This window comes from Cottoperca gobio, chromosome 3 (assembly GCF_900634415.1).
Source record: "Cottoperca gobio chromosome 3, fCotGob3.1, whole genome shotgun sequence".
Lineage (NCBI taxonomy): Eukaryota > Metazoa > Chordata > Actinopteri > Perciformes > Bovichtidae > Cottoperca > Cottoperca gobio.
In genome coordinates this window covers 12,550,265-12,563,117 of record NC_041357.1, presented here as the reverse complement: position 1 = coordinate 12,563,117, position 12,853 = coordinate 12,550,265, and the positions used below count along the sequence as shown (strand labels likewise).

The window sequence follows — 12,853 nt, the reverse complement described above, 5'->3', positions numbered from 1 at the left end:
TATATCATGTAATAAATGCCGACAGGAAGGACATTTCATTTATTATTGGGGTTTCTTGGAGGTTGTAGACAGTTTACATTTGATTTCTCTATTCCATGTAGCAATAGTGAATAAATAATTCAGCTGCTTCACTAAGGTCAAATACCTTTTTGTAAAAACACATCCTTAAATTTAATTTAAAAGTATTAAATTTCCCTAATCAAATAATTGAAACATGTTTTCAATACAAGTTCAGTACATTTACTCAAGTACTGTACTTAATTACAATTTTGAGGTAACCTACTTCTACTTTACTTGAATATTTCCATTTTATGTTACTTTATATTTCTACACCACTAATATTCAGAGGCAAATACTACTAATAGTACTTTCTACTCCACTATTTGACAGCTTTAATTATATTCAGATTATTAATACAACAATATAAATCAACTAATAAAGTATGATATATAATTAAAGGTACAACTACCAATTAGTATATAAAGTAGCCTAATTAAAATGAGCTCCACTTTTTAACAGCTGCAATATTGAAGTGTTTTACGGATTACTGCATCAATAATTATAATCCATTTCTGAAATGGGTTGTTCTGCATACAGTACAGTACAGTACACACACAACAGGCAGTATAACTATAGCTAACAGGCAGTTTGTGTAGTTGTTAACATTGTTCTCATGGCTGGTGTAAGTTCCAGGTTAGTGGACAGTTATGTAAACAGTTTCTATTGAGACTGTAAATAACTGGTTCATAGATTCACAGGTACCTTTTTCAGGTGTCTCGCTTTCTTCAGGTACGCCTGACGTCATGTCAGGTTTTTCCTGCCCTGTCCCAGGATGTCTCCAACTTCTCCCAACTACACTTTACCAGGAAGTACCGCCCTTTGACGTCGCCGATTGGATCAAAATCACCAATACGGCACATGCTTCAGTCTGATTGGCTCCTCTGGTTGTCAGTCAAAGTGCGAGAAGAGTTTGCGGTTAGGCGTCAGGTGAAACTCGCTCTGGAAGGGAAGAGCGGACAGATAAAACTTACTTCGTCTGAACTTTCTGGGAAGTTTTTAGTATACTATTTATGAATTTATCCACCAAAGAAAACTACTAATACCAGACACTAACACGTTACAAGATGAAGAGCCTCAAGTATCGACTGAAAAAGCACGAAGTCACCATCACAGTAAGTTGTTTTTTTCTGTATTGAAGTGTTGCTAACACCCCCGTCTCCTACCATTGAATTAGTTGATCCATGATGCGAATGATAGGCCAGGGGTGAGGGGGGTATTGTTTGTAAACCTGACCTCCTGTCCTCCACAACCACGTTAGCTGCGGCGGCTGTGGTGTGGGTTAAGCACCTGCAGATCAGCGCGAGGGGTGTATGTGGCCTCGCACTGTTTTATTACTCTGGGTGCATTTGTGTTCAGGTTCTTTCTTTGATCTGACCTAAATCTAGAGCAGCTGACTGTGTTGTTGTTCACAAAGCACGGAAAGCTCCTGAAATCAGTGCAGCAGAGAGCCTCTTTTCCTGTTGGTCATCACCGGGAGCCCTCACTCTGTTGACCGCGGTTTCTTTTGTGTCTTGTAACCTCACGACCCCTGGAAGCTTGGGTTTCAGATTTGGACTTGTTTTGAATGCAGCAGGTCACCATAAAATGTGAGCTGTCTTCTGTGGGATGAAAGCTCAATACAGATGCATGCGATTGCCAGTGTATATGGTGTAACATTAACTTTGTTGTCCATGGTGAATGCTCACATTTCACCAGGCAGCCACTCCGTAGATTACCATTGTTTTTTGGCTGGAGAGTGATGCAAATCTACAAACCACTTGCATATTTTACCAGCATTTGGCCGGTAAACTGTGCTAATTGGTTTTTAAATTAAATTCTAATAATAATATCCCAGACCCCAACGTGGTTTCTTAATATTCCTTTTTTGTATCTGCCTGAAACTCAAACATATTAAGTTTACTATTGATCAGTGAATCGTTTGGGCTCTCCCACAAACTACGATCTCAGAAATAAATGACCACAAAGTTGAATTAACCTCTTTTTTTAAAACAAAAAATGTACATTTCAACCGTTCATTAAGGTCACATTTATTGTTGTGTTTGAAAGAGCTGCACCGACTAGTTAAATAAAATGTTAATGCTATAATGGCAGAAATGTGAAGATTTCCTGCTTTTTTCTGTTTTCTATCACAATAAACTGAATATCTTTAGGTTTCTGACTTGACACAACATTTAAAGACATCACCTTAGACTAAGAAACTGGGATGGACATTTTCCACTATTATCTGACATTTTGTGGACCAAACGACTAATCAATTATTCAACATTGGTTTTTAACGTTGTGTACTTAATATACTGGCAACTGAGATTATATCTTTACCTTGAAGAAATCCAGTAATCCTGCCACAAAATACAGAAGACTTAACATATAACATGAAAACCTCATATTTCTATAGCATTTGTTGTGGGTAGCCATCGGGGCTCCATGGCTGCATGGATACACCATAAGTCCCTGCAGGAATGTTACAGTGAAGTTGTTGTCAGCTTGAATCTGCATGTGTTACAGACAGGAGTATTGAATGAGTAATACAGTATAATTAGTGGTACAGTGTATAATTTCTAACAGGTCTATGCTTTTCACCTAGAGTAACGCCATCATAGGCCTTAATGTTGTATTCATTCTTTACAATCATCACAATTCTGCACTGTTCAACATGCAGTGGGTATTTTGGCACTGCACTCTGTTTCCAGCTCCCAGCAATTACCATGAGAAAGGCACAAAGCCAGAGGAGCTGTGTGTGGTAAACTATCTGGCCCTTTTTAAAAGGGAGGGGAAAATAAAAAACCTTTTCAGCAAAGAAATGGTATTGTATCCGGGTTGGTTAATGGTTGTCTCACTCCTTCAGTCAGAGGCAGCCAATCAAAATTCAAGCAAAAACCAAAAATGCCTGTTTTTTTTACCCTGCAGCATTTTGTTTTAAAACTACCTCAGTAAAAGCCGGAGGTGCGCTGTGTTGAGGAAACAGACATGATATTTACACAGGTCTGTCTGAGGTGATGATTTTATAACATTCCTCTGTGCAGTCAGATACCAAAGGAAATGAGATGGGAGTAAAAAAAAAAACTATAGGTCTAATCAGTAGATAAAGATATTCTGGGCCTTAGTTCTGATTTGCATGCTGTTCAAAATAAATGCATCATACATCATTCATTACATTTCAGATCATCACCACCTCTTACAGCTCCTGAAACCTTTGTTCATAAAACAGATAAATCATATCAGTCAAGAAAAGGATCAAATTGACGGCATCACATTTTACTGTAAATGTTTTAGATGCATGCTTCCCTCATTGGTACAAAAGGCTCGGGAGCTGAACTCCCTCACTCTTTCATGGTGAGGTGACTAATAATTAAAAAATAATATGTGTTTTCCAAGAGGGAGAGGCAAGGGGGAATTTAAAGGAAACTTGCTTTTAGTATTTGAACAAACTGTAACTGGATGTGGGCCTCTTCCACTCCCTGTATTATCTGTTCTATCTCCTCAAGTAAGAATTTTTAGACTTTCTTTGATTTTCCAAACAAAAGAGCCATAATCAAGCCTTTTCAGACTCTACTTGACATTGTCTTTAAGTGATACTTGTATTCTGACGTTATTCCAATTTGATTAATTTGTCTATCAAGTATGGGCAAGAACTCATTTCAGCCAAGGAATGCAAACTAAACTATTTTAAGGTTGCTGAAAAACAAACTCGCTGAATACCAGGGTACAAAATGCCAAGACATTCCCTCAATACCAGCATTAGATTAAAGGCAGGGTGAGGGCTGTAGTTTTGGCTCCAGTTTCTTTTATTCCCTTGTGTAGAAGACTGTTCTGTTAAGGGTGATTCATTACAAGGCTTCTCATAACAAGCCCCGTCATGTAGAATGCCATACGCTCCCAATGGAAAAGAAGACATTCATCATATTTTTTAAGTATGACTAGGGTTGTAACTAATGATGATTTTAAACCTCAATTAATCCGTTATTGAATCCGTTTTTATCTTCGTGAGTTATCAGTTAATTGTTATGGAATAGTTAAATATGTCAATCCCAGTTTCCCACAGCCCAAGGTGACGTATTCAAATCTCTTGTTTTCTTTGACCAGCAGTTTAAAACCCAAGGATATTCAGTTTACAATTATGTCAAACAGAAAAAAGCAGCAACTCCTCACAAGTTTGAACCAGAGGTTGCTTAAAATATGACTCAACAATTAATTGATTATTAAAATAGATGATTTATTGTCGATCAACTAATTGATTAACCGCTGCAGCTCCATGCAGTAGGATATTCCTTATTTATTCTTCACTTGCATATTAATTAATTACATATAATGCGCTAAAACAAGGCATTCATGTTTAGTTTTTGATTTTTGAAGTTTTGTCATATGGCAATACATTTGATCAATATTATAATCATTCTTTGGAAAAATATATCAATATCAACATATAAACAAATGGAAAAGAAAGCAGAAGAATGTCTATATAAGAATGTCCTTGGTAAGATTAAGATCAAATGTCGGAATTTAGTTGGACTAACAATCGCCGAACACCTTAGCTTAGTCTGAACTGTCGCACCCCAATTACAGTCTCAGCAAACATCAGATCTGTTGGAGAACTCCACTGTGTTTTGTGTGTGGGCCCAAAAGACACGGTCACTGTCGATCATCTATTCTCTTTGAGGTTAATTCATCAATAGCCTTGCCAGACCACAATGAGAAGCTAAGCTCTTTATGGCTTTTCCAAAGGCTTGTGTTGTCATTTCAGAATATTTTTCTCGTTCCAACAATCTTTAGTTGTTTTCTGCTCGCTGCAACATGAACAGGCTGTTCTGTCGTGAAATGTTCAGCATTAATTCCCTGTTTTTTTTATTTGCTATGTTTGTGTCCTCCTTTTTTCTTTTCTTTTTAATAATAAGAACAAAAAGGTTTGGCTGTGTATATATATATATATATATATATATATATATATATATATATATATATATATATATATATATATATATATATATATATATATATATATATATATATATATATATATATATATATATATATATATATATATATATATATATATATATATATATATATATATATATATATATATATATATATATATATATAAAGAGATGCGAGTGAATGCAGTTATCAAGAGCGGGTTTGGTTTTGTTTCATATTTTGCACATGAACACGAAGTAGGGATGTCATGACAACCAATACTTTTCTACAGTACTGTCAGGGCTCGAGACTAATGGCGTCCCAGGGACGATAGAAAATGTGTTTTTGGAGCAATATAAAATAGAAATATTAGAGGGAATTATGACCTGAATTATGGCTTTAGCGGTGGGTGATATGATGCAGTCAGAATATCTGAATTTGTATACTATTTATAACTTGGTTATTGATTTTAATTTAAAAAAATGTATTACCTTAAATATTTCTGGTCGTATAAGATTATTGAAAGTAATGTTGCAAATCAATGAGTAGGACTGTTGTAAATATTGATATTGATGTTCATCCAAAAATATCATGTCTTGAACACATTTATTGAGCCCAGAGTGCTGCTGGTTCTGGTTTAGTGTTTGGATAAATGTTAGGAATGTGATGGGAAGGGTTATGGTTGGAGCTAAGAGTGACGAAAGTAGGTCCTTCTTCACTTTTGTGTGAGTGTGCGAGTGTCATGGGATTATAAACGGTTTGGGTGGGCTGAAAAATGAAAGTAATTCAATGCCACACCCCATATGGACCGCTAGCATTTGGGTTAATCATCAAAACATGTTGGAGTGTGTGCAGCACTCCCTTTGGCGCAAGACAAACGTATTGATGCCAGTTGATGATAAAGATCTCTGATCACTGACTACGTTTTCAAACACAAACTAATCTATCTGATTATGGCCAACACTCACAAACTCAAAACCCTAACCCTTTTTTATTTTATTTTTGGTTTTTGGTTTGTAGCAATGCTTAGTTCCAACTCTTCCAAGAAACCAAGATAACCTTTTACACCTCCTTGTGTGTCACCTGATGATGAATTTTAGTCCAATATTCACTCTCTTTTTATAGCTTTGTTTTTGGTCTGTACAAACTCCTTAGGGAAATGTCTGACTCTTTAGCTGCTACATGCTCCACTCACTGTGTTCACCAGCTCGTCTCTAAACGGTATATGACCTGCTCCGACACCAGACAGATGCAGTTAAAGATTGTTCACTGAGCGGGGCTCTGACAACACTGAGTGTTGAGAGACTGCAAACCGAAGCGTTTAGCTGAAACTCGCTGTAAAGCGCGGAGCGCAGCAGATTCAGGTGATAATTCTCTGTAGTTTCATCACTTTCACATTGTAACATTGTTTACACATTGTCATTTGATACATTTCAGTTATAGCTGCTTTGAGATCTTGTCAAAGTCCAGTTTGCTAGACCTTTGAATTTCTTTTGTGTCCATGATGCTATTTTGTCCCAGTTGTTTATTCGTCAAAATATTACTTATTGAATTGAAAGAGAATTAATTGACAACTATTTTGATAATCAATTCATAATGTTATTACATTTTTTTAAAGCAAGTAATCCAGCCTTTTCAGGTGGCAGCTTCTGAATTGTGAGAAAATGCTGCTTTTTTCTGTCTTTAACTTTTAATTATAACTGAATATCTTTTGAGTTTTGGACTGTTAATCATACAAAAGCAGAAAATATGTTTAATACCTCGATATGGTCTGGTATAAATCTTTGGCAGCCAGATGTATTGTAGTAAACCTGTCTATAATTGACGCCCACTGCTTCAACTATTGCCTTCAACAAGGTGTTGGAGGATATCGTCAGATTATTTCGAGAGAGGATTGTCAGTATTCTTCTGCAAAACCTCTGTTATCGAGTTTGAACACAATTTCAACAGCAGATGAAGGCTGATCATCAAAGCCAGTCAAAAGCCTTCTTCAGTGACGAGTTAAACACGCCCATAACGAGAAGCCTCCTCCAGGCAGAATAATGAAAAGGGGTAATCAAGGGTAAAGCATCCTTTCAAGTGTTTGCAGTCCCTTCAGTTTAGACTGCGTTGTGCTTGACAATTCATATCATAGAATATGTGACTCGCAGAGTCTTAATGGCAGCAGGGCTGTTTAATAAGAGTGTAATAAGACTTCTGCTCACACTAATATACAGTAAGTGAAGGCCTCGAGGAGGTGGACCATCACCGCTCTTTAGGGAGTTTGCTTTATGCATGTGCTGTTTCCAGCTTTGTTGTGTTCCTGAGCACACCTTTTTGTTCTGACTTTTTCCCCAAGATCGCATCCATAAGGATGACATTTGAGAGCCTCGCTCGCCCTTGATGCGGTGTTCTGCGAGATGTTGACGATGGCATAGTGGAATGGAGCAGGCAAATGAAGTTGGACTGTATTGTTTGGAAGTGGTAACCAGAAGAGGGTGGGGATCCGGTGATGGCTTCAAGCCTTCGGCAGTGATCTATTTTAGTTGTGTCATAGTGATGAGATTATGAAGTTGTCTTTACAATCACTCCGTTGTTGAATGCTTATGTGTCGTACAATAATGACATTAATATCATCTTTTTTTTTAGGAGATAACTGGATCTGAATGGATTTCTAATCTATAAAAAACATTCTTATTACCTGTTCCTTTTAGTTTAGACATTCAATGAACAACGTAGAATTTAACAATGTGATTTTACAATTGTGCCTTGATCAGTATTTTGTACTTATTGTTATCTTTATCTATTTAATGATTGTATACTCGCCACTTTACTTCATATGTTCTTTTGCTTTAACAAGGTAAATTTCCCCTTTGTGGGACTATTAAAGAATTTCTGATTTGATTCTTTTAAAATGAATTTCTGCTTTTATACACACCATTTTTGATATCCCTGATCATAGTCATATTTCTCAAAAATCAGCATTATTTTTTTTACTTTGTTAATATTGTTTAAAAAAAAAATTGCCACCTAAAACGATATACCAAGAATCCAAACCAGGTTTCCAGGAGAACTACTATCAAAAGGCAAAATCAGAATTGATCAAATCTAACAGATACCTAAACGCAACTACCACATTTCTTTTGTGCGTGTCTATCAGAACTGAAACTATTATGGAAACCAATTATTTTGTTCCATCTCCCACCCCTGTGCTACATGCTGAGGCTTTTAAAGCTTGTGACCCACTGCAACTCTCTGGAGGCTTCTGTAATGGTCTACTGCTGCAATTTCAACCCCCGGACTGTACACTGCTCCAGTTTTCCTATAAACCCTGTAAGAAAAAGGACCGCAGTTCAGTAAAGGATGCAGTTTATTTTATCAGCAGACACATAAATTCTCATCTTTGAGATGTTTTTAAAATGAGAATTTAACTTAATTTCAAACATGGATATTGCAACATGTCTTGTCACTTAGCCGATGCAATCTGTAGCTGACGCAGTGAGTATCTGCTACATTTAGGATCAGCAGAGAAATGATATTTGGACAAAATGTCTGCAGAAGTAAAATCTAATTTAAATGTAAAAAAATATTTATCAAAACTGCAATGTTACAGAAAGATGAAAAGTTTGTTGATTTTTTTTTTTTTTATAATAATAAACATTACCCTGGTCAGGGAACTTTTAGCCTCCTAAACCCCTGTGGAATCTCTCACAAGCTGTTGAGCAGCGTTTAAAGTCCTGAGGACCTACTTAACGTTATCGAGTAGAAGCCTCCTTCTGCAAGTTAATGCTCCAACTCGGAGACCCCCAGCAGGCGTTCTTAACCCTCTGCTGGTGGGGGTAAGAGGGCTTGGGATTTGAAAATCCTCTTTTCCTCCCTCCGTTTTAAAGTATGTGTTTCGTCAGTTTTGTTTTGGTTGGTATAGACTGAATGTTTCATTTCAAATCTTCCTCTGACATGTGCCTGTCAGACTAAATTACTGGTCTGCTTGCTGCTTTGAAGATGTTCAAGCTATACAAAGGAGCAGAGACTTCTGTCACAAATGAATACAAGGGAGCACGCTGTACCCGATTTTGTCAATACAAAAACATTTTCCTATTAATCGACAACAATGAACTGTACAGTTATAAGACTGCTCTGGTCTTTCTTACTTCATGGCACATTTCTGAAATGTCATCAGGAATAATTTATTCTGTCACATTTTCCTTTCATACCGTTTTATGAAATATATTTTCCCAATTTTGTGTGTGTGTGTGTGTGTGTGTGTGTGTGTGTGAGAGAGATGTTCGCTTGTTTCCATTTAGCTCAGTGTGAGAGTGTTTACTGCGTTTTGTTGTCATTTACTGTCACACTAGTTTCTCTCCTCCTTTTCTCTCTCCTGTGCTTCACGAGAGCGGGGCTTTTCACACACACACTTTTGGCTGCGCCAAGTCAAAGCATGCCGCGTTGATATGAGTTTCCTTTACCTTTTAGCGCCCTGAGTCGTGCCCGAGATAGATCTCCAGGGCGGTCGCGTCGACCGCTGCCAGCCCATAACAACCCCTTCTGCCCCTCAAACCAGCATGTGTTGCAGAGAGAAAGATGTTTTCTAAAAGTCTCTGTGTTCAGCTCGCAGTACTTGTGTAGCTTCTAACTGAATCACTGCAGTTTAAATTCTCTCCTTAATTTTAGATCTCTGCTTTATTTTACTGTTTCATGTTCACTTTTAGCTATATGGGAGTCTGTTAAGTTACTGCTGATAAAAACTCAGCATTTACTGATTTTCACAATAAAAGCCTTTAAATAACAAAATAACACAGGGGCTTTTATTGTGAATTTAATTTATAGGAAATGAAATGTGTTTACCACCGAATAAGCGGAGCTTATTATTACCGGCTATTCTTTAAGTCTACTATTACCCCCCTGCTGATTTGGACGTTGATTACCATGGCAACGGTCGAAGCTTCGAAGCACTCGGGTCAGCCCTATTGGGGTCCATGAATACCTATATCAAATGTCATGGCAGTCTGTAGAAGTAGTTGATGTCTTGCTCGGAACAAAGGACCAACTGGAATCTCCATTCTTTCCGTTTGTATTTTTTGAAAATTAAGACATTTTCTTCATTAGATCGGCAGGTTATATATATCTATATAGATATAGATATAGATATCTATATCTATATAGATATATATCTATATATAGATATAGATGGAGCAAATCTTACTGTTTTGTTTACATATACATTTTACTTTGATTCACTGTAGGAGGCAGACTTTCAGACGGGACCAGCAGAAGTTTGTTTTAGACTGGACATTGTGTTGGCTGTAGAGTAGGTGGTAGCGTGACGGTCTGTGTTTTTAGGATTAATGTCTGGCTCCATGGGGGCAGGCGCAGCCATGAGGTCATCTCAGCAGTGTTGCCCGACTGTGTTCCCATGCAGAGAGATCATTCTGTGGAAGAGCATAAGTGTGTGTGGTAGCGATGTGCATTTGTATGTATCTTGTTTGTTTGACATGTGTGAATTATAGGGAGCCCATGCAGATGGCAGACTGTGTGTGTGTGTGTGTGTAATATGAACTGTGTTGAGTTAGTGATGGAGAGATTACCAATGTTGGGGGAGGTTGTCATGTGAGAGGGGGCTAAGCTTATTGACTGACTTTGGGTGGGCTGCAGCTGACATCAGCCAACACGCACGCATATATGTACAGTCAGGCATGCTGAGTAACAGGAGCACAAAGATTCTGCTGATGAGGGACACACTGCTGTGAAATGGCTCAGACTAAGCCCCATCAATCTGTGCTCTGTGTGTTTTGTATTGTTCTGTCTCTCTGCAGATTAGACAAGTGTCTCTGCTTTATCAGTAAAACCTTTTGATACTTTTTCAAGGTCTCCCCTCAGTAGAAAAGACAGCGTGAGAAAGAAAGTGGTGGATCCAATTTGTGTCCTTGTTTCAGCTGGCTTCCTATGTTGAGTGAGTTTTGATGAGAAACACAAAGTGCAGTACAGTTGACTGTGATGTTTTGTGTTGCAGATTAGTACGAGGGTGATGTGACGTCTAAAGGTCCACATGTTTTGCAGGAATTTTGAGATGTGTCAGGAGACTTTTCCAGGCAGACCTGCCTAGTCAGTGCTTGGTCATGGGGAAGAATAGGTGTAGTATTTGACTCGTCGAAGGGGCAAGTCACTACCTGCTCTGTAACTACCTGATCGTTATCTCACTCCATGTCGAGTCAGCTGCTAGTTTTTAGGAATGGGATACAGCAGCTCAAATGTCATTTTCTATGGTTACATAAAAAATAAATAAAATGATTACATTACATAAGTATTTCTTTACATAGTTTTCTCATCAGATGCCTTTACATAAGTTTACATAAGTAACTATGGACATTTCATAACCTCTGACTATATTGAATTCTTACCACATAGCAACCATTGTTTAAATACATTACATAGGACTATGGAGAAAATAGTTTTTAGTACATGCATGTTTTTTATGAAGCCTAGTCCATTTGACCAACCCTCCAGTCACATTCCTCGCCTACCTGTGTGTAATGAGTTGTGAGTGCTGGCCAAACAAGCATCAACTGTATTTTCACCCAAGTACCAGCATGCCCAAACAGCTCCTCATTTACCAAATACGGCCATGTAAGACAAAAGAATCCTATAGTGTTTTCTCTCACTATGTTCTTCAGGTGAGAGTTTAAAAAAATAAAACCTTCATTCTTCACAATGCTCCCTTCAGCCACATTGACATTAAAGGACAACTGTCACATCATGGGTGTGTCTATTTCTCATGCCTAGTGTGTATTCCCCTATTGTCTGTCATCATACCTAAATAGTTCCTTCCTAGCTGATTGGAAATCATTTCATAGCCCCACTGCTCTCTGTCTGCCCTTGTTTTTTCATGTATCTCCACATCCTCGGACCAGCTGCAATAATATCAGCCATCCCAGCAGCCATCTATAGCCAAAGCCTACAACCCTGCTTGTTTTTAATTCTTCTGACATTGTTGTTTCAATGATGGCTATTAAAATGTGTCAGCTAATCCGCTGGCAGTTTACAGGAAATTGGTATTTTAACCTCATACAAAAGCTACAGAAGTGGTGCCTTCGTAATGATTTTTACTCTAAATTGTTTTAGAATGTATTAATTTCCTTTTTAAAATGCTTCAAGCTAAATGCTAATGTCAGCATCAGCTTAACATGCTCACAGTTACGATGCTAACAGGCTGATGTTTAGCAGTTCTAATGTTTACCAAGTTCACCAACCATTTTAGTTTAGCTTTATAGCTTGCTAACGTTTACTAACACATAGTACAACTGAGGCTCATAGGAATTTTATTAATTAATAATTATTTGGTGATAAACTAAACATATTTGGCACCTTTTTAAAAATGTGACCTGATTAAAGGAAAAGTCTTTTATTAAGATTTATCATTTGGAAATGATACATGTTTGTGCCAATTCATCAAGTAGATGTTTTTTGTATTTTGTAGATTGTTTTAAGTATTTCAGTCTGGACCAAACTGGTAAGTTGACTAACATCCATAAAGACATATTGTAAACATGGATACAAATTGAAGCATGAATTGCAGTTTAGATGGAAAGTTTGGCTTCCTAATTTAAATACATTATTTCCTAATAAAGTGGCAACTTATTGGCTTTTTCTTTATATCTGTGTTGTCATGTAACTTACATTTCCACTTCATAGAGCGATCGATTACAGGCTTGCTTCATTCAAATGGATGATTGTTCAGAAATGATCAAGTGATAATGGAGAAGTGTCTTTTAAAAACTATATTATGACCTGATCATGATCCTGTGGAGACTGTATTTACTGGGGAGATGGCGGGGGCAAAGTTCACAGTATTTGGGCAACTGGAAAGTTGATCTCCCGCACTGGCAGCGGGTGTCGGAAGTAG

General features: G+C 37.4%; 1 protein-coding gene across 1 annotated transcript in view; it reads left to right on the top strand.

The window, feature by feature from the left end:
- The first annotated feature begins 938 nt into the window (after nucleotides 1–938).
- Nucleotides 939–12,853, top strand: part of uacab (uveal autoantigen with coiled-coil domains and ankyrin repeats b) — a 39,591-nt gene continuing 27,676 nt past the window's right edge. The window contains exon 1 of the mRNA XM_029425550.1: nucleotides 939–1,172. Within this exon, the coding sequence (XP_029281410.1) occupies nucleotides 1,125–1,172 (48 nt within the window). The 5' untranslated portion in view covers nucleotides 939–1,124. The remainder of the gene's footprint in view (nucleotides 1,173–12,853) is intronic.